This window comes from Rhinopithecus roxellana, chromosome 2, assembly GCF_007565055.1.
Source record: "Rhinopithecus roxellana isolate Shanxi Qingling chromosome 2, ASM756505v1, whole genome shotgun sequence".
NCBI lineage: Eukaryota > Metazoa > Chordata > Mammalia > Primates > Cercopithecidae > Rhinopithecus > Rhinopithecus roxellana.
The window spans coordinates 116,613,807-116,635,338 of NC_044550.1; the positions used below are offsets into that span (position 1 = coordinate 116,613,807).

The 21,532-nt window shown below is 36.3% G+C and overlaps 1 protein-coding gene across 1 annotated transcript in view; it reads right to left on the reverse strand.

Moving 5' to 3' along the window:
• Window positions 1-21,532, reverse strand: part of NEIL3 (nei like DNA glycosylase 3) — a 53,075-nt gene that overhangs the window by 18,001 nt on the left and 13,542 nt on the right. The window contains exons 3-6 of the mRNA XM_010384069.2: window positions 8,656-8,790; window positions 8,155-8,368; window positions 4,687-4,761; window positions 2,895-3,061 (exon numbers count right to left, since the gene is read on the reverse strand). Coding sequence (XP_010382371.1) covers window positions 2,895-3,061; window positions 4,687-4,761; window positions 8,155-8,368; window positions 8,656-8,790 — 591 coding nt within the window. The remainder of the gene's footprint in view (window positions 1-2,894; window positions 3,062-4,686; window positions 4,762-8,154; window positions 8,369-8,655; window positions 8,791-21,532) is intronic.

The window sequence follows — 21,532 nt, forward strand, 5'->3', positions numbered from 1 at the left end:
TGTATTCCAGCCTGGGTGACGAGAGCGAGACTCTGAAACTCCGACTCAAAACAAACAAACAAACAAAACCCAACAATAAATAGTATCAGTATTTAAAGTGTGATACGATCAGTGGAAACTGGAAAATTGGGGGAGGACTGCATGAGGAGTTCAGGAAGCTTTCAGAGACAGAAGAAACAGGAGGATTTAAATAATTGGTAGCGGCCTTTTCAGACTTCTTCAGCTTAACTTAAAATGACTTTACATTAAAATGAGAAAATTTAGTCAACATAAAAAAGGTTCAAATACTCATCCAGAAAATAAATGGGATGTACTTATTCACAAAAAAATCTAGGAACAGGGCAAATTGTCCCGGTTTTCAAGCTTTTTAAAATATGTAAACATTTATTTCACAGTGTATAGTTGGTTTATCAAATAAAGTTCCAAGCTGAGTGCCAATGCAGAAATCAGAATCAGGTCAGGAGGGAAGAGGGATTACAAGGCCCAGAACATTTTGAGCACAGCCTTCCCTAACTCATAGGTCTCTTTTGGGGAATTGTGGGGTCTTTGGAATCTAGTTTCAAAAAAACCTTTGACATTGACAAGTATTTATATGATAAATAATTATTTGATAATTTTTTAAATCTCAAAAGATATCAATTCGTAGAAAACCAATACAGAACATTAATCATTTATTCAGTAGACATATATTGAAGGTCTTCTATCTGCCAGCTATTGTGTTCAATGCAGTATCTATTTATTTGGTCAAATAAATGTATACCTATATTATAAAAAAAGTTCCTGTTCATAAAAAATTATGAAAGTTCTTGTTCATAAAAAAAGTATGAATGTTCATAAAAAATTAAAAAAACATAAGTGTATATTATATATAATATATATATATATATATAATTATCTAAATTTATTTTAGATGTCTATAATAGTAACATGGGGTGAAGCAGATGAGTAGAAGAAGATGTCGAGTGGTTTAGAGAAAAGTACTGGAGAACAAGAAGAGTGATGCAGAAAATGAAACGCAAGGAGACCAAAAGAAAGCATGCAGCTCTAGACATATTTATGAAGACATAAGCTGGGAATTCCTTTGCACGCCAGCTCCCTCCCCTGTCCCCGAGCTCTACAGACATGATAGCCCCTCCCACCTCCTGGGTTTCCCACAGCCTAGTAGTGCCCTGAGTCTCTTCCTATGTCCAATCCTACGGTTTTGTTTCCTTTGCTTTTTCTTTCCTGCCCACTCTGTAGTTATAGGTATTTGCTGAAGCTCAGACCTTGGCTCATTTCCTTTTTCATTCTTAGTGAACTGAGAAGTTGGAGTGCTTCAATCAACAGCACTGTGCCGACAGCCTCTCTCATCCTGGATTGCAGCCCCTAAGACATGTCTTCCTGGATATTCCACGGCTCTTTCCCATATCTAACATGCACTGCATCTTCACTGCTGCAGCCCATTGTCCCAGACCCACAATGTGAACATTTTTATCATTTGGTCCTGAAGACTTTTGCATTTTCCTATCTATCAAATCTGCCACAGTCCTTGTTGACTTTTAAAAAGTTTTACTAGGGTACCATGTCCAGTGTCTTGACCCCAGGCTGGTAACCATCGTTTGCCTGTTACTCTGCACCAGCTTCTTTACACGCGTTTTCAGTCTCTTCGTTTTCCATGTTAACTGTGCTACAATCAGCTAAAAGTCCTTAATGCGCTAATTTAGGAAAGACCGTTAACCATTCCCCAAACTACTAATGACCACCACCATTTGATCCCATCCTCCCTGAAAAACTAGCTTTTACTGTTCCACAACGTGGAGCCTCTGTTGGGGTTGGCCAGTATTCTCATCATCCCTCCACCATGCCATGTTTATTAATGATTCAAAGTTTGTGGCCATGCTCCTTTTTTTCCAATTAAATACTGTTTGCTTTATCATTTAATCAAAATTCTATTTTTAAAAGTAAATTTCAAAGGATACTTTTTTTTAAAGTCAAGTACAGTAGGGAGAAGGGGGGAAAGAGTGGAACCAGGAGCTCTATTCAAATGACGCTTTCTTTGAGATCTTCCCAACCTTCCTGCACATGTAAACCTCTAATATCCCTGAACCCGTGCACCATTTGATGTGCTTCATATCATACTGGTACTACTGGCTTATAATCACATATACTGCTATGCAGCTGCTTTATACTGTATAATCTTTCTCTTAGATTTCCCCAAAAGGTCCTATGGCCTGTTACCAAGGTAACTGTACATTGGGGAAAAAGGAAACAATCAGACTTTTTTAGGATTATTGGACACTGGCTCTGAACTGGCACTAATTCCAGGAGACAAAAATATCATTGTGATCCACCACCAGTCAGGTCAGGTGATCAATGGAGTTTTAGCTCAAATACCTCTCACAGTAAGTCCTCAAACCTATCCTGCGGTCATTTTTCCAGTTCTGGAAGGCATCATTGGAAGAGACATACTCGGCAACTGGCAGAACCACCACACGTGAGTTTAGTAAGTGGTCTATTATTTCACCAACAAGACATATAATCTGTAAAAAGCTCTTGCTCATGTTTTATAATATTATTTCTAAGTGAAGCAGAGACTTTTGCAGGTAGTTGCATTTTTTTTTCCAATTACTGACATCTCCGGTACTCACTTTACAAACTAGGTTAGAGGTAAAGGCTACATATTATTCCCTGAGCCAGAGATTTTCTACCTAAATTCAGAACTGGTCCATAAATCACCTTTGGCTCCTTCGGGTTCTTTGGTGACGTTATTTACTATTTCCTTCCAAGGACTAAAATACTTTTGATTTATGTTCTCTTCTGAATAGCTTGACAGTTATTCAGTTATATTCTCTGATTATTAGCCTTTTAGTTAGATGGTTAGGGCAAATGGTATCCCTTTAAATTCAATATCTTACCATATGTCAACATGTTGAGGATTTTCTTTTTGACAGTGAGGACAGAAATATGTCATTCTGTTGTTGTCCCCAAAGCGGCACACAGTTATTCTGCAGTGGCACTGACCACAATTAGGACGCTTGTAAACTTTATAGTGTTTAGAGACAGCAAGTCCTGCTTTACGGCACTAAAAAAAAAAAAAAAAAAACCAAAAAATTATGTTATCCACAAAACAGGAGCCAAAGACACAGTCTTGAAGGTCATCTCTGAAAACCATCTGTTAAAAATTTACATACGTTTGTACGTATGTCAATATAATCTTTTCTTTCATCAGAGAAAAAGGTATTGACAAGATTTGGTAATATTTGTCAAATAAAATTTGTGTGAAATAAGTCATTTTATGACATTAGTATTCAAAATTGCTCTTTGCATAGCTTTATCCTCTTATCTAAATGAGATGTAAAAGTTCTATATTTAAAAATGTCTTTTACACTTTTAAGGCTTTTTTAATTAACCATAATTATATAGTTAAAGGAAAAAGGCTAGATTAGCTTTAAATCTGATTATTTTTAGAAGACTGAAACTGCTCACTCAGTTTCAACAACCAAAAAACTTACTTCTAGGGGACAAAATTCAGTAAGAGTATTTTCTTTGTTAACCTGAAAAAGGACATTTTTTTTTTCTTTTTTAACCTTAGAGATTCAGTAAAAAAAAAAAAAAAAAAAGAAAGAAAGAAAGAAAGAAAATAAACATTCAAATACCATCCTAGCAGAGAATATATTCCATTTTGGTATAAATTCTACTTCAAAAGATATTCTGATATACTTTGTGAGTTTTATTCCATTCACAAATATTTAAGCCTCCTGCAAAGAAAATATCTTGGGTTTCCATCAGCTGTGTGAAAGTTTAAAAGCCCAGAAATACAGCTTACCATATATGAGCTGAAAATTACACAATTTATATTAATTTAAGGAAAGTATTGGAAGACCCAATTTAATCTGGGTGGAAATGGGCAGTTTTCTATGGTCATCTTTTTCTGGAGGAAGAAATAAGCAAATGCAATTTAAAAATAGCCATAGTTACTCAAGACAGATCTGCAGAGCAAGAGGTTCATTCACATTTTAGGCCAATTAATAAAGAATGCTACAATACCTGCCTTTCTGAACATAGTAAAAATGAAAAATTTGGATACAGAAAATGGACTGTGAAGAAAAGACGTATCTGTGATACTTTGCTTAAAAGATAAAATGTGTTTATTGAATTCTATATATGCATATAGTATATAACTTTTCACATTTACAAGTCAGCAAGTACTTCCTTCTCAAAACTGTGGTAGACAGAAACATTATTATCCCATTTTACAGATGAAGAAACTAAACTTAGATAAAGTTATCCAAATAATCTAAACCATACAGATAGTTAAGTGGCAAACTTGACTGAACCAAGGTCTACAGTCAGTGGCAAAGCCTGATGGAACTAAGGTTATCTGAAAGTGTTACTGTAGGTCGGCCTTTCTAGACTTTCTATATTTTATGTATCCAAAAATAGAAAAGGGTCTGTAAAATGCTAACATGGCTGCTCCCAACTTGGTATAAAGATAATTGAATATGATTATAGTTAGTTGAGTTTGAACTGACCTATGACCTAGAATTTCAAGATGTTAATTACACCCACATAGTATCACTCTCCCTTAATGCACCTCCATGCTCTTTCCACTAGATGGCTATATACAGCTTTCACATTTTTTGGTGCAATCCAAAAGATTACCACTGACATTTTACATTTTACATAGTTGAAAAATTTTGCTCTTACCCTGTAAAAGAGAATGCTGAAATCACGTATCATTTTCACAAGGTGATGGGTCTGTTCATCTGTTAATTGACAAACCTTAAAGTGGAAAAAAACAGTGGAGCCCAGTTTCATGACTTGCTCATTACTGTAAGAAATAATATGCCTTGCCAATTCTGTGAAAGAGAACTGTAAATAGATTTTGAATACAATTGACCTTTGAACAACATGGGTTTGAATTGCGAGGGTCCACTTATACGCAGATTTTTTTTCCCCCTCTGCCATCCCTGAGACAGCAAGACTGACCCCTCCTCTTCCTCCTCAATCTATGGAGGAGGAAAATCTTTATGATGACCGACTTCCACTTAATGAATAGTAAATATAATCCTTACGATATTCTTTTTTTTTTTAGAGACACAGTCTCACTCTATTGCCCAGGCTGGAGTGCAGCGGCGCCATCATAGCTCACTGCAGCTTCAAACCCCTGGGCTCAGCCATCATTCCGCCTCAGCCTCCCAAGAAGCTGCGACTGCAGGCGCAGACCACCACACCTGGCTCTTATAATATTCTTAATAACAATTTTTCTCAAGCTTACTTTATTGTAAGAATACATATGTAACAATAAAACATACAGAATATGTGTGAACTGTGTTATCAGTAAGGCTTCTGATCAACAGTAGACTATTAGTAGTTACGTTTTTGAATAGTCGAGAATTGTATATAGATTTTCAGTGGGGGGTGGTTAGCACCCCAGTTCCTGTGTTGTTCAAGAGTCAATCGTATATGCATATCTTCTAGAGCTCTATTTCTCAGGGATCTATTTAGTATCATTAACAGTAATTTTATTTTGAACTGATAATATTACTGACAAAAATATGATTCCTATTTATAAATTTTAATTATAAATTCAAGCATTTATTGAATATTTATTCTGTATGAGACACCTTCAAAGTCTCAGCATTGTCTATCAGACACCTTGAAAGGTCTTGCTGGACTCGAAAAAAAAAAAATTACCAAGAACAATATAAAACAGAAAGAAGGGAAGGGAAAATAGGTACAGGAGTAGATGACCACCAAGGTCACGATCGAGCTTTAAAAAAGATATGCATTTATATACATGCATTAATATCAAAGTACTTATTAACACATGGAAGAGCTCAGACACAGACCTTACTGCAGAACTTTTTTCTGACACAGCCTGGCATAAATCTCAGTGTTACCCTTGCAGAATTATTATTTGGCACATGTGCTGTCAATGGTAATCCTGAAAGAAACCGTCTGATGCCTCGTGCTTGTTGTCTGTGTGTGAATATGACCCTTCAAGGACACAGGTTTGAACTGAGCAGGTCCACTTAGATGTAGATTTTTTTCAGTCAAACATAGATGAAAAACATAATATTTGTGAGATGTGAAGCCTGCATGAGCGTAGGGCTGACTTTTTGTATAGCAGTCTCCCTAGGGCCAACTACAGGACTTGAGTATGCATGGATTTGGTAAAGGCAGTACTGGAACTGATCCCCTGTGTATACCGAGGGAAGGCTGCATATAAACAGACACATACATGTACAAAGAAAATCATTTATCAGTGACTATAAAAGTGAAAATCTAATCAACATAGTCATCCTGAAAGTATTATAAATATTCCTCAGTTGTTCACTTAAACTTTAAAACTTGAATACATCCAAAACATTTATTACTTTCCATACCTTACATACTATATTAAGTCACACCTTGAAAGGTTAAACTGTACTTTTTCAGTAATTTTTGTACATGTGCTTTTAAGAAGCCAATAGCTAAACTTCAGAATTTTTTTTGTGAGACAGAGTCTCACTGTGTTGCCAGGCTGGAGTGCAGTGGTGTGATCTCTGCTCACTGCAACGTCTGCCTCCCGGGCTCAAGTGATTGTCCTACCTCAGCCTCCCAAGTAGCTGGGAATACAGGCGTGTGCCACCATGCCCAGCTCATTTTTGTATTTTTAGGAGAGACGGGGTTTCGCTATGTTGGCCAGGATGGTCTTGAAGACCTCTTGACCTCGTGATCCACCCATCCTGGCCTCCCAAAGTGCTGGGATTACAGGCGTCAACCACCATGCCTGGTCAATGTCATTAATTTTTAAACCCCCAGGCATTATGGGTAAATTATCTTTTCCTAGATGGATGGCTGGCTGGAAGCAGAGATAAAAAGTAGATTATCCGTGCATCACAGATAACAATACCCTGGGTTCTTTTTTTCAAAAACATCTTTCATAGAGGTCTAAGTGATTTTTCAAAGGCTCACTCTTGTTAAAGTTCTGTTTCATTACTTCCATACTGAACTCACTTGTTCCAAGTATCAAAAAGCAGAATCTAATCTAGACCTATCATTAACTGGCTTCTTTTAAAGCTTAATTCCTACTAATTTGGGTATGACTAAAACTATCTAGTAAGTATCTACGCAAAGTAAACAAATAACCTGGGTTTATGTAACAGATAATTTAGTTAATAGAGTGAATTATGTACAAAATAATTCAGCTAAAAGAGCTAAAACATTAATTTAGTTAGTAACAACAGGTCTTGATAAAAGCCCTAATGTAGCAGTCTTTCCTAGAAACTAAAATGTATGTATTCTACCTGGGTTTGGGTTCTCACCTCTCTTACCCTCTTAGAACATTGCCGTATTCATCGCCATTCCGTTTTCTACAGGTGGAACCTCTGCCCTTCAAGCACTTTTTTTTTTTTTTTTTTTTTTTGCAACATATAAATAAGTTCAAGTCTCTCCAGTTGTAGAACAAGAACAAAATAAAGTAACAAACTCATGTCTTGTCCTGGTATCCTCTCTAGCAGGTCAATATTTTCCCTTCACTCTGGCCTATGTGAACGAGGGCTCTACATTTTGTTTCCATTTCCTCACTGATCACTTATTCCTTGGACCCTGCTGCCTGCCTTCCACTGCTATCCTTACACTACAACAGCAGCTTCTAATGTCACCAACAGCTGTAATCAGGAATACATGAATGTGTGCAGAACATGTACTTAATATGCCAGAGAGAAAAGAAGTTGTAAGTTAGCTCATTCACATCTTCCACAAATATTAATATCTAATGCCTACCATACACCACAGGCCATGTTCTAGATGTTGGGATACTTCAGTGAACAAAAGCCTTGTTTTCTTTTGAGACTGTGTTCTAGCAGAAGGAGACAGCTTTTAAACCATGAGTATAATAAGTAAATATGTTGTTTGAAAGGGATACCTGGTATGGAGAGAACAAAAAGCAGGGCAAGTTAAGGAAGACTGAGAGAGTGAAATGTGGAGAGGGAGGGTGTGCACAAGGCTACTGTACGTGCGGTGGTCGGAGCCGGCTGCACCGGGAAATTGACCTGGGTAGACGTGGGAAGCGGAACACCTGAAGTTTGAGGAGACTGTGTTACTGCAATGCAGAGTTAAGACTTCCATGTTGGTTCCTTCAGAGTACTGAAAACTCAAGAGATAATTTGAAAAATACTTAAAACCTACTTTAACAGCTGGGTGGAGACCACTGTCAAAGAGAGCTTCATTTTTGATGATGTTCCCTACTCCAGGCAATACGTTCTGATCCAGTAGCACATCACCTAGCATCCGGCCTTTCTGTTTCTTAACTTCATTTTCCGCTCTCAAGAAACTAAATTCAGGTGAACATACATCTAATTCTTTCATCATTCCTATTCTCCGTTGGCTTTCCATTGAGTTCCTATAGAAAGGAATACAAAACACATTAATCATAAGTCTGGTTATAATTTCACAAAGTGTCATTTAAAATGAGCTTTGCTATAAGCACTTTATGTTAATCAGGGTATAAGAGTTATATATGCAAACAACAAAGATCTTACAAATTATATTATCTGAAGGCTTCTTTAAAATGAGGTTTCATCAATTACAAACTATTTATTTATTTGTTTCTTTAGTCACACATCTGACATCCCAAACCACGCTCTGTAGTACTGCAGCTTAAGTACTTTTATTTATTTATTTTTTTACCTGAGTTCAACTGATGAGTCAAAGAAACAAATCAAATCTTTGGTGAGCTGCACTTCCAAAACAGGAGAAGCTCCATTTTTATATTTATACTCAAGTGGATTAATCATGACGGAGCCTTTCATTCCGAAATGAATCCTGAAACAAAATCAAACCCATTTTTGAGTGGCAGAAAGTATATCATTTATCAAGTTTTTTCCCTGTACTATCATTTTTTTGGATTATAAGCAAACAAATGTTAGTCAGGATAGGCACTTTTAAAGGACAGAAACCAGTAGTAAGATTATTATATATTTTTCTCTCATGACTTTGTATCCTTATAAAGATAGAAGACATGACAATCAGTTTTTCAAGTCAAAAGTAAAATAACTTCTCAGAGAAATAATAAGATACCAACACTAAGCCCAAGAAAATATATCCCTGCTCCTCTTTTCTTGTCAGACGAAGTATCTTTTATTCACGGAACAGTCTAGCATCTCTTGGCATTTTCTCAGATTCAAAGGCTTGGGATGAGATAAGGCTAAGTTTAACTTGCCTATAGTTTGTGTTTTCATAAATTCTACAAAGCCACTAATATTCAAATTCCTTATTTCTAACCACAGTGGACTGGAAATATTTACCTATTGCAAAATAATATCTATGGTTTAAGACATTCTTTCCCCCCTTGTTTTGCACTAAGAAATGAAACAATTTTTTTATTCTTGCAAAATCTTATGTATCAAAAAAAAAAGAGAGAGAACAAGTCAAATGCTATTGTCTTCAATTCTTTTCGTTTTCTTTTACCTTTATATGTATTGGGAAGAGGAGATTTATAAATATTGACAGTTAAGTTGAAAGCCACAATGCAGTGATGAAAAATTCATAACCTTTCAGATTTTATAGGATTGATTAGCATGTCGTTTTTTTTTTTTTAAGTAGTTCTGTAAGATCTCTGATGATGAAGATCAAAAATGATTCTCAAGATGAAATACTGTGTTCCACCTTTCAAATCCTGCTCCTTATAGCTTTGTTGAGTTAATAAATATGGCTCTTTTGGCAGCAAATGTTACTGCTCTGTGCTTCTAATTGTGAAGCACCATGTTATAGTATTGTACAAAGTTAACCAGTCTAACTTTAAAAATGTGGGTTTTAAACTCTGTGTGCCCTGCTATCAATCATAAATGCATTTTGCATGCCCCATAGTTCTGACAGGAAAAATGTGTGCCTGTAAGTACTCCATAATTTAGCTTACGGAGGTGCAACCCTAGTGAAAGGTGTACAACTGTCATGCCCAGAAGCCATCATATCTAAAATCTTTTCAGCTGCATGGCTCATAAAGTGGATTCTAAATCACTTTCTATAATGAAACCACATCCACATAAAAAATCTCAAAGGTTAAGACCCAATTCAAATGCAGGAGTAGCCCCAGCAAGAACTTTAGATCAAATAAGTATGGCTCTGTCTTAAAAATCCATTCATTTTTAGGAAAAAAGTGCATAAAATGTTTACTTTATTTTTATTTATTTTGTTTTATTCAATAGTTAGATATTATAATTGAGCACCAATAAACCAACACATCTCGTGGGTTTATTACTAAGTACCTTTGATCTTAAACTACAAAAAATATATCAGTATCATGAAAATATTTGAGGCAGAGTAAACATCTATACTGTGACAACAATTGATACTGATTTTTGTTTTAAAACCAGTACATAGGCCCATACTACATAAAGAAAAGACATTTTTAGGATTTCATTTGCTTTTCAAGATTCCTCATAATTAATTAGTTCAGGAAAATTTTATCAGATCCTTATTTCTATTTCAAGCTCCTTCTACCAACCCAAAAGGTTACCCGAGACAATTCATTCTGTGTAATAGAAGTCTACCTGCCAACCACAGTTGCCTGGTCCAAGGGTCCAAGCGTGGGCATTAGGCTTAACCTGAACAGGTCTCTGTCGTTTTCTCAGATCCTGTGCCTTTGATACAGTTGATTCAGAAATGGACACCTGTCCCAAGCTAGATCCATCAGTATCCAAGCTGGATTCATCAGTTTTTCTGATGAATTTAAAGATGTAGGACCCAGGGAGATCCTGTTAGCATTAAGAGATCTAATATGAGAGCTGTCTGTGGGAATGATTCCCAACGTGAGCCCCAGTAAAGCAAAGGAAGGTCTCTATGCAGAGAGGAAGACTACAGAAGATTTTGGTGAGGAACAGAGTGAAGAAATGAAGAGAATCCTAATAGCTTTTAGTCTTTGCTTGCTCTAGTTCTCCTTGAAGCCTGTCTGTATTCTCTTCAGGTTTTGTAAGATACTCCATATGATTTTTTTAAATTTTAAAAAAGTTTTTGGTACCAAAGTCAACAAAAGATAATAAATAATTATTGAATTTGCTTGAGTTGGGCTTCTGTCACTTGCAACCAAGTTCTAATACGAAAATTGTGCCCAAACTAAAAATTCAATTAATAGTAAGAAAATTCCTCTCATTAGAAATAGCTTCCTAAACAAACTAGTAAATAAGCCCGGATCCTATTTTAAGAATCAGCTGTATTCTCCCAGCTATCACTGTCAGAATAATCTGAACATCCTTAAGCAAGCACAAACAGCATAAACAAAGCAGTACTGTCACAGTTTCACATTAATGACAACTACATTTTGCAAATAAGGCAATTGCCTATAAAAATTTTCAAGTGGTCAGAAGTGTCCTAAGGGTAATAAAGAGTGTAAAATGTAGAATATAATAGTTGTAAAACCTGTGCTGGGAATTTGAAAAAAGAGAATGTAAAAAGATACAGTTTTAACAAAGCTAAAAAAAAAAAAAAAGGAGTTCTGCTTCTCCTTAGAATACAGAAGGCTGAAAGTGAACATAGCTACCACTCCAACAAGGATAAAAAAAAAAAATCACATTATCTACAAAATCATACATTTTCTTAAGCCCGTCAGAGACACGGGATTGCAACGCAACCAGGTAAGCTACATTCCAAAATGTGACAAGCCCCTCCATGGAAAGTAAAGTCAGAATACACAAATTGCTTCACCTATGGCAGAGCACAAGAGGAAGAGAAGGCTACTATACAAATGGGAAAGCAGAAAATTGCACAATTTTCAACAAACTTTTAGATACCAAATGTGGGCTGGTGTGACAGTTTAGAATCCCTGGAACCCCAGACACAAGGAGAGTACACACTCGTGGGCCCACGTGAAAGATATGAGTGACAGCAAGAGACCTGAAAGAGCTGCTCATGCTGGCATGACCCCTGTCTTCATGAAACTCTGTCCGCTTCCTGGACACTTCTTTCACATGAAGCCAAAGTCTTAAAAAAAAGTCTTTAAGCTTCTGGGGCCAAGGGAGAGGTAGAAACAAAGATCACATCTGTCCTGGAGGGAGGAACAGGAAACTTCCTCTGCCCAAACAATATGTCTTATACTGAATAACAACCATAAGCAGTCTGCCACAGGAGAGTAGCAGGAAACCCTTCAGCCACCCAGCCCAGGCAAAGGTACTCTGGCCTGTTGAGGGTGAGGTAGAAGCAAAAGCCATCTGTCCCTAGAATTAAAACAGAAAATCAGCTTTGGCACAAAATACTGATACAAAGAGAATCCGCTTTGGATGATACAAAGAGAAATCCGCTCCCACTAAAAGAGAGGGAGGAAGCTCTCAGACCCAAGTACACCCACAGATGCAAGGCAGAGCTTGGCTGCCATAGGAGGGCAAGTGACAGTAACCCTAAGAAAACTGCGACCTTGAGTTTTACATACACAAAGGCCTGCCCAAGTCTCAGGCTAGTCCAGAAGTAAAAATCCCCACTATCTCCATCATGAGCCTCCCATTGAGTCACAAGCAACAGCAGCCTACATGGTGGTGAGGTAAGAACATGGAGAGGCTTTCTCTGTGACGTGAATATGCAAGATGTGCTGAAAGCTGACAGTCGAGCAGCAACAGAGAAACCATCCACTGCCAATCCAGTCCACACACAAGGCATAAAGTAGCAGTAGCAGCTGGAGTTTTGAAGTTGTTGGTGCACTGAAGACAACCCAAACAAAGCAAAACTCAAACCAAGGTCAATTACTTTACTAGACTCACTCAATCCCTGACAGTAATGACTGATAGAAGAAGCATGACTGTTTCTGAGCTTAAATATTATTTAGTTCTTATTTGTCTATACATGGTGTCTGGGATTTAGCTTTTCATCTTCTATAGACAATGTCTAGGATTCAAAAAAAATGATAAGATACATATATATACACAAAGATTAAAAAAGTGTCAAGAGATAAAGATATCAAGAGATAAAGCAGTCAACAGAGCCAGACCCAAAGATGCACCAGATGTCAGCTCTATGAGACAGGTGATTTAAAAGTAATGTTAAATTAATTTTAAACTTAAAATATTGATTCTTAATCAAATTTTATATTGCATATTAGTTATTAATATGTTAATGATTTAACACATGTAAGGATCTAGTATAAAGGCACTTGAACAGGTGTGATATTTCAGCAGAGAAACAAAAATACATGACAGCAGGGATAAGACATTTCTTCAATAAGCAGACCAGCAGACTGCACAGAGCAGAGGAAAGAATAAGTTAACTTGAATATAGATTAATAGAAATTATCCAAACCTAAGAAAGAGAAAAAAAAGATGAAAAAGATAAAACAGAGCATGTTCCTTAAATATGCCTGGAGTTTTCTTTCTTGAGAGGTTTTAGACTATCAAATCATTTAAAACATAAAAAAAACCTCCTATGATTTACTTTTCTAGAGTAGGTTTTGATCATCTGTGTCTTTCAAGGCATCTGTCCATTTATTTTAGTTGTTGAATTCACGGACATAAATTTGTTATGTAATAGTGTCCTATTTCTATTCAAATAACAACTTGAGGATCTGCAGTAATGTTCCCTTTGTCATTCCTCATAGTGTTTATTTGTGAACTGCATTGTCCAGTATGGCAGCCACTACTCACATGTGGCAAATGAGCACTGGAAATGTGAGTAGTTCAAATTCATGTGTACTCTAATTATAAAATACACAGCAGATTTTGAAGACTTAGTATAAAAAAAGAATGTTACATAGCTTATCAATAATTGTTTATATTGTTTATATGTTGAAATATTTTGCATAGGTTAATAAAATACGATATTAAAATTGATTTCTTTTTGCTTTAGTTAATGTGGCTATTGGAAGATTTTAAATTATATATGTCTCCCGTGTTTACATTGGACTGCATTGAGCTAAAAGTTTATCATTTTTATTACACTTTTCAAAGAACCAATTTTTGGTGTCATTCATTTTTATTACACTTTTCAAAGCAGCAATTATTTGCTTCATTGATTTTTTTTCTCTATTGCTTTCATTTTTAAATTCCATTGATTTCTGTTCTTATCTTCATTATTTCTGTCCTTCTGTCTGTTTTGGGTTTAATTAACTCTTATTCTTCTAGTTTTTTATATGGAAGCTTAAATCTTAGAGAATTTTATTTATTTATAATAAACATTTAATGCTAGAACATTCCCTCAAGCATTACTTTAGCTGTGTCCTACAAATTTTGATCTGGTGTTTTCATTTTCATTCAATTCAAAATATGTTCTAACTTCCTTGGTGATTTATTTGACACATGAATTTAGAAGCACAATGATGTCCAAATACTTAAAATTTTTCAGCCAGGTGCAGTGGCTCACGCCTGTAATCCCAGCACTTTGGGAAGCCAAGATGGGTGGATGACCTGAGGTCAGGAGTTCGAGACCGGCAAGGCCAACATGGTGAAACCCCGTTGCCACTAAAAATATAAAAATTAGCCAGGCATGGTAGCAGGCGTCTGTAATCCCAGCTACTCAAGAGGCTGAGGTAGGAGAATCACTTGAACCCAGAAGGTGGAGGCTGCGGAGAGCTGAGATCGCTCCACTGTACTCCAGTTTGGGCAACAGAGCGAGACTACATTTGAAAAGGAAAAAAAAAAAAAAAAAGATTTTTCTAGGTATCTCAATAATTTCTAGTTTAATTCTGTTGTAGTCAGAGAGGATTCTTTCAGGATGTCAATACTTTTAAATTTGTTAAGACTCATTTTGTTTTCCATAATCTGGTCAATCTTGCTGAGTGTTCCATGTGCACTTGAAAAGCAGTGTTGTTGGGTAGAATGTTCTCTACTTGTCAGCTAGGTCAAGGCGGTTGATAGTGTTGCTCAGGTCTTTTATCCTTACTGATTTTTGCCCACTTGTTCTATCAGTTACTGACAAGAGAGTGTTGAATTATTCAACAATATTAGTTTCTCTTTGCCCTTTCCATTCTAGCAGTTCTTGCTTTACATCTTTTGAATTTCTATTAGGATTACTATATTTTCTTGATGAATTAACCCCTTAATCTTTATTTAATGTCCTTCTTTACCCCCAGTAATATTCCTTGATCTGATAACTACTTTGCCTTTATTCTAGCTACTCCAGCTTTTTTTTGATAAGTGTTTCCATAGTATTTCTGTTTCCATCCTTTTATTTTAACCTGCATCCTTATATTTCAAGTGGTTTTCTTATAGGCACGTTATAGTTGGGTCTTGTGTTTTTATTCAATTAATTTCTGCCAAATAATTGGGATGGTTAAATTATTTGCATTTAATGTGATGATTTTAATGCTTTGATTTAAATCTACTATATTACTATTGTTTTCTATTTGTTCCATCTGTTCTTTGTTCATCTTTTAATGCCTTCTTTTGGATTGAGCGTTTTTAAAAATTATATTTTATCTCCATTAGCAGCTTATTACTTTTACCACTTTTTGAATTTTTTTTTAAGTAGTTGCTCTAGGTTTTATAATACACATCTTACACTGTGGTAAGTGTAACTTCAAATGATATGCAAAACGTATATTGCAACAACCTTAAAGTAGTGTTCCATCATTTTCCTATCTCATTATTTATACTATTGTTACTCTGACATATGTTATAAAGTCCACAATAAATTGTTATTATGCTTGCTTTAGATATAGAACATAAAAGAAAAACATCTTTTATGATTACTTCCAAGTTTCCCATTCCCAGTTTTTTCTTTCTGTAGATTCAGATTTCTATCTGTTATTATATCCCTTATGCTGGACAGACTTTAACTTTTCTTGCACTGTAGGTCTCCTGGTACTACATTCTCTTAGCTTCTTTGTTTTTTTCGAAAAAGTCTTTATTATACCTTCATTTTTAATAGACATTTTAGATGCATTTAGAATTCTGAGTTGAGACATTTTTCTTTCAGCAAACATTGCTTGGTTGTCTTCTGTCTTATATAATTTCTGTAAGTGTATTTATTAGCTTTGTTCCTTTGTATTAATATGTAATGTTTCTCTGCTTCCAGCGTTTTCTCTTCATCTTTGGTTTTTAGCACATTGGCTAGGTATGTGTGAGGGACATTTGGTTTGGTTTGAGGTTCTTTTGCTTCTTCGATCTGTGGTTTGTTTAGAAAATTCTTTGCTATTTAAATCCAAAGATGTCTTCTGTTCTTTCTTTCTTTCTTCTAGGATGACAGTTACAAGAATGTTAAATTATGTGATCTTCTTCCATAGCTTTGTTAATCCTGCACAATTCTTGGCCATTACTTCTTTTAAAAATGTCTTCAGTTTTGTTTTTTTCTCTTTCCTTCCTGGAACTCCAAATACATTAGACCAGTTGATGTTATACCAATAACAAATCTACACAAATATTCTAGAACATCAGATAAAACTCATTTGGAGGCCATCATTACCCTAATACCAAAATTAGACAAAGGCAGTAACAGAAAAATAACACTACAGTGCAATACCTCTCATGAAGACACATGCAAAAGTCCTCAATAAAACATTAACAAATCGAATCCAGAAACATATAGAAAGGATAATGTATCATGACAAAGTGGAGTATATTCCAGAAATGCAAGGCTCATTCAAAATTTAAAAATCAATCAATGTAGAAGTCCACAAATAAACATATGAAGTAAGAAAGGTAATATGATGATCTCAATAGATGCAGAAAAAATACTTGAAAAATTCAACGAATTAGAAATAAAAGGGAAATTTTTTGATTTAATAAAATAAAATAAAGCTAAAATCATAGACAACAAGGCAAACTTATTTGCTCTTACCACTACTACTCAACAGCATGCTGGGGTTCCTAGCAAGTGCAATAAAACAAGAAAAAGAAATAAAAGGCATATAGGGTGTGGGGGACAAGGCGAGGGAGAGTATTAGAACAAACACCTAATACATGCGAGGCTTAAAACCTAGATGACAGGTTGATAGGTGCAGCAAACCACCATGGCACATGTATACCTATGTAACAAACCTGCACATTCTGCACATGTACCTAGAACTTGCCCAGTATATTTTTTTTTTTAAAAAAGGCATATAGATTAGAAAGGAAAAAATAAAACTGCTTTAGTTCACAGATGATATGATTATCTACATAGAAAATGCTAAAAGTATACAAGAAAAAGCTACTAGAACTATAATGAGTTTAGCAAGTGTATTAGTCCCTTTTTACACTGCTGTAAAGAACTTCCCTGAGACTGGATAATTTATAAAGGAAAGAGGCTTAATTGACTTGCAGTTCCACATGGTTTGGGAGGCCTCAGGAAACTTACAATCATGGTGGAAGGTGAAAGGGAAGCAAGGACCTTCTTCAGATGCCAGCAGGAGAGAGAAGAGAAAGAGAAGGGGGAAGAGCCCCTTATAAAACCATAGGATCTAGTGAGAAGTCACTCACTATCACAGGAACAGCATGGGGGAAACTGCCCCCATGATCCAATCACCTCCTTCCCTCGACACATGGGGACTACATGCTCCCCACACGTCGACACGTGGGGATTACAATTCAAGATAAAATCTGGGTGGGGACACAGAGCCAGATCACATCAGCAAGGTTGCAGGATACAAGGTCAATATACACACAAAAATTGTATTTCCATATTCTGTGAATGAACAATTAGAAATTCAAACTTTAAAAACATACCCTCTACAATAGCACCAAAAAAACTCACTTAGTTACAAATATAAAATACATCCGAAACTGAAAATCATGAAATACGGATAAAGAAATGAAGGAAGATCTAAATACTTATTAATATATACTGAAAGAAATGAAGGAAGATCTAAATACTTATTAATATATACTGTGTTCATGGAGTGGAAGTCAATAATGTTAACATGTGAATTATCACCTAATTGATCTATAGATCCAACACAAGGCCAATCAAAATGCCAGAAAGAATTCTGTAGAAATCAACAAGCTAAGTCTAAAATGTAGAAAGATAACTAAAATAACAAAAACAATTTTGAAAAAAAAAAAAAAAAGAATAAAGTCAGAGGACTGACACAACTTAATTTAAACTGACTTTAAAGCTACTCTAAGACAGTGTATTATTGGTGAAAGGACAGACACAAAAAACGATAAAAGAATATCATTTTATCTGATATTCTTCTCAATGAAGACTTCAGAAATAGACCCACACATATGTGGTCAACTAATTTTCAACAAAGTTGCAGAGCAATTCAATGGAGAAAGGATAATCTCTTCAACAATGGTGCTGGAAAATGCACAGGCAAAAAGACAAAGTCACCTCCTGCCTTGTACCATATACAAAAAAGAACTCAAAATAGATCATAATCCTAAACAGAAGAACTAAGTCAATAAAACTTCCAGAAGAAAACAAACAAGGAAATCTTGATTAATTTGCATTAGGCAAATATTTCCTAGACTGGTCACAAAAAGTATGAATGAACCATGAAAGAAAAATTTGATAAATTAGGTTTCATCAAACTTAAAAGTTTTTAATCTTCAAGAGACATGGTTAAGAAAATGAAGAGAAAAGCCACAGATTGAGAGAAAATACTTGAAAAACATGTATCTGATAAATGGCTTACATCTAGAATATATAAAGAATACTATAACTCAGTAATACTAAAATATATCCAATAAAAAGAGAAAAAATTAATAGACACGTCACCCTACAAAATACACAAACAGCAGATAAACACTTTGCATCAGATATCATTAGTTAGTAGGGAGAAGAAAATCAAAATCATAATGAGATACGCTGTACACCTATTAGAATAGCTAAAATTAAAACGACTGACAATACCAGGTGCTGGCAAAGATGCTGAGTAACTGAAATTCTCATACTCTGCTGGTAAGAAAGCAAAATGGTACCACCACTTTTAAGAACAAATTGGCAATTCCTCTTAAAGTCAAACATATACTTACCAAATGACTTAGAAATTATTATTATTATTTTTTTTTGAGACGGAGTCTCGCTCTGTCGCCCGGGCTGGAGTGCAGTGGCACGATCTCCACTCACTGCAAGCTCCGCCCCCCAGGTTCACGCCATTCTCCTGCCTCAGCCTCCCGAGTAGCTGGGACTACAGGCGCCCGCCACCACGCCCAGCTAATGTTTTTTGTATTTTTAGTAGAGATGGGGTTTCACCATGTTAGCCAGGATGGTCTCGATCTCCTGACCTCGTGATCAGCCCGTCTCGGCCTCCCAAAGTGCTGGGATTACAGGCGTGAGCCACCCCGCCCGGCCATGACTTAGAAATTCTAATCCAACGTATTTATCCAAGACAAGTGAAAATACATGTCCACACATATATGTCATATGTATGTGAATATTCATAGCAATTTTAATATTAAAAACTTGAAACAATCCAAATGTCCATCATCTGATGAATGAATTAACAAAATACGGTACATTCATATAATGGGAGACTACTTAGTAAAAGAAAAAGTACTACTGATACTTCAAACAATATGAATGAATCTTAAAGTATTATACAGAGTAAACGTACACTTCCATTTCCCCTAACATGTTATGTGACAGTACAGAAACTATGTTGAAGCTGTAAAACTATTTTATAAGTAGTATATGATGGATTCAATAAAGACATTTCAGCAAACTAAAAAGAATCATTATATTATCTCTTGCATAACTGATTTGAGGTTCATACTCACTTTTTTTTCTTTTTTCTTTTTTTTGAGACGGAGTCTCGCTCTGTCGCCCAGGCTAGAGTGCAGTGGCCGGATCTCGGCTCACTGCAAGCTCCGCTTCCCGGGTTTACGCCATTCTCCTGCCTCAGCCTCCCGAGTAGCTGGGACTACAGGCGCCCGCCACCTCGCCCGGCTAGTTTTTTTTGTATTTTTTAGTAGAGACGGGGTTTCACCATGTTAGCCAGGATGGTCTTGATCTCCTGATGTCGTGATCCGCCCGTCTTGGCCTCCCAAAGTGCTGGGATTACAGGCTTGAGCCACCGCGCCCGGCCCATACTCACCTAAATCCCAATAAATTATAAAATCAATCATGTATAAGGCATTTCTAAAATGGCAAAGCCTCCAAAATATCTCAAATATAGTTTCTGGTCTCTGAGCACATATAAGTGCAAAAGCCAGAGGGAGTAAATCACAAACTGGAAACAGCAAATGGTCTTGGAAAAATATATTTATTTATTTATCTATCTGATTTTTGAATTTTAGTCCAAAATGCCCAGCTATGTCCATTTTGATTAAAATGATAGCTTAAATGTGAGTGCAGCTGGGTGAACATGCATATAAATATTTGCATACATTATACTGGCAATGTGGCAATATATGCATCCAAAGTTAATAAAGATTATACCTGGTAGTGGGATTGAGAATATATTATTTTACACTTATTTTTTCATTATTTTTCAGTTTTTTCTACTGAGTACTTGTTACATTTATAGCAAAAACTTCAAGTGACGTTTGTGTTGTTTTAGTTGAAGGGTTACTGGAAAGTGTTCAGAAGTTGTACAGGTATTAATCACACATAACACCACAACAGTGCTCCTAAAATAAATGTATAGCAAATAATTTTTAGTATTCCTTGGCACTATTAGGAGCACTTAAATATATCACTTAGTAGGTAGAGAAGTAATCACTCTCTATTATGTATCTTTCTGATGTGTGGATTTTTACAGGGCAGATTCTTTTAGAGGGCTATGCTTGTATTCTACTTTTTTTTTTTTTTTTGAGATGGAGTCTCGCTCTGTCGCCCAGGCTGGAGTGCAGTGGCCCGATCACAGCTCACTGCAAGCTCCGCCTCCCAGGTTTACGCCATTCTCCTGCCTCAGCCTCCCGAGTAGCTGGGACTACAAGCGCCCGCCACCTCACCTGGCTAGTTTTTTGTATTTTTAATAGAGACGGGGTTTCACCGTGTTAGCCAGGATGGTCTCGATCTCCTGACCTCGTGATCCGCCCGTCTTGGCCTCCCAAAGTGCTGGGATTACAGGCTTGAGCCACCGCGCCCGGCCTATTCTACTTTCATTAACAAATGAATCCCAGGAGATTCAACAAATGACTCCCAGGAGATTCATGGCCCGACCTGTGAGATGCACATACTTTATAACTAAACTCTGCAGGCAATTTTGCTTGCGAAAAGTTGGGTATCAAGGGAAAACTGAGCAACCTTTAAACATGTTTCCTGCTATATGCTCTATCAAATGCAGACAAGCCAGGGTGGGAGGGAGGCAGAAGTCAAAACTCAAGACTACATTTCTATTGCAGGTGCACAGACCTGCAGCCTCACAAAGAGACCACATTTCTTTGAGAGAGTTATCCATTCCTCTAAGAAGCACAAGTTGGAAGTACATTTTTTGAACTTATGTTACATTGTGAAAGGGGAGCAACTGATTTTAGGTTCAGATTCCAACAGCAGATCTGCCACTGACCTTGAATTGTTAGATCCAATAGTTGTTACGGCTGCAGGAAATTGAAAGGAAGCAAGCCATTGCATTTTTCCCACCCATATACTGACATAGGTACTCTCCAGGGATGGCACTAGTTCAATGAGTTTGAAGAAGTGATTGTCCTTGTTTAGAACTTCATGGAACACTTACTGACAGCCCTGTACTGAGAAATGACTTCCCCCTTATCAGTCTGGTGGAGAG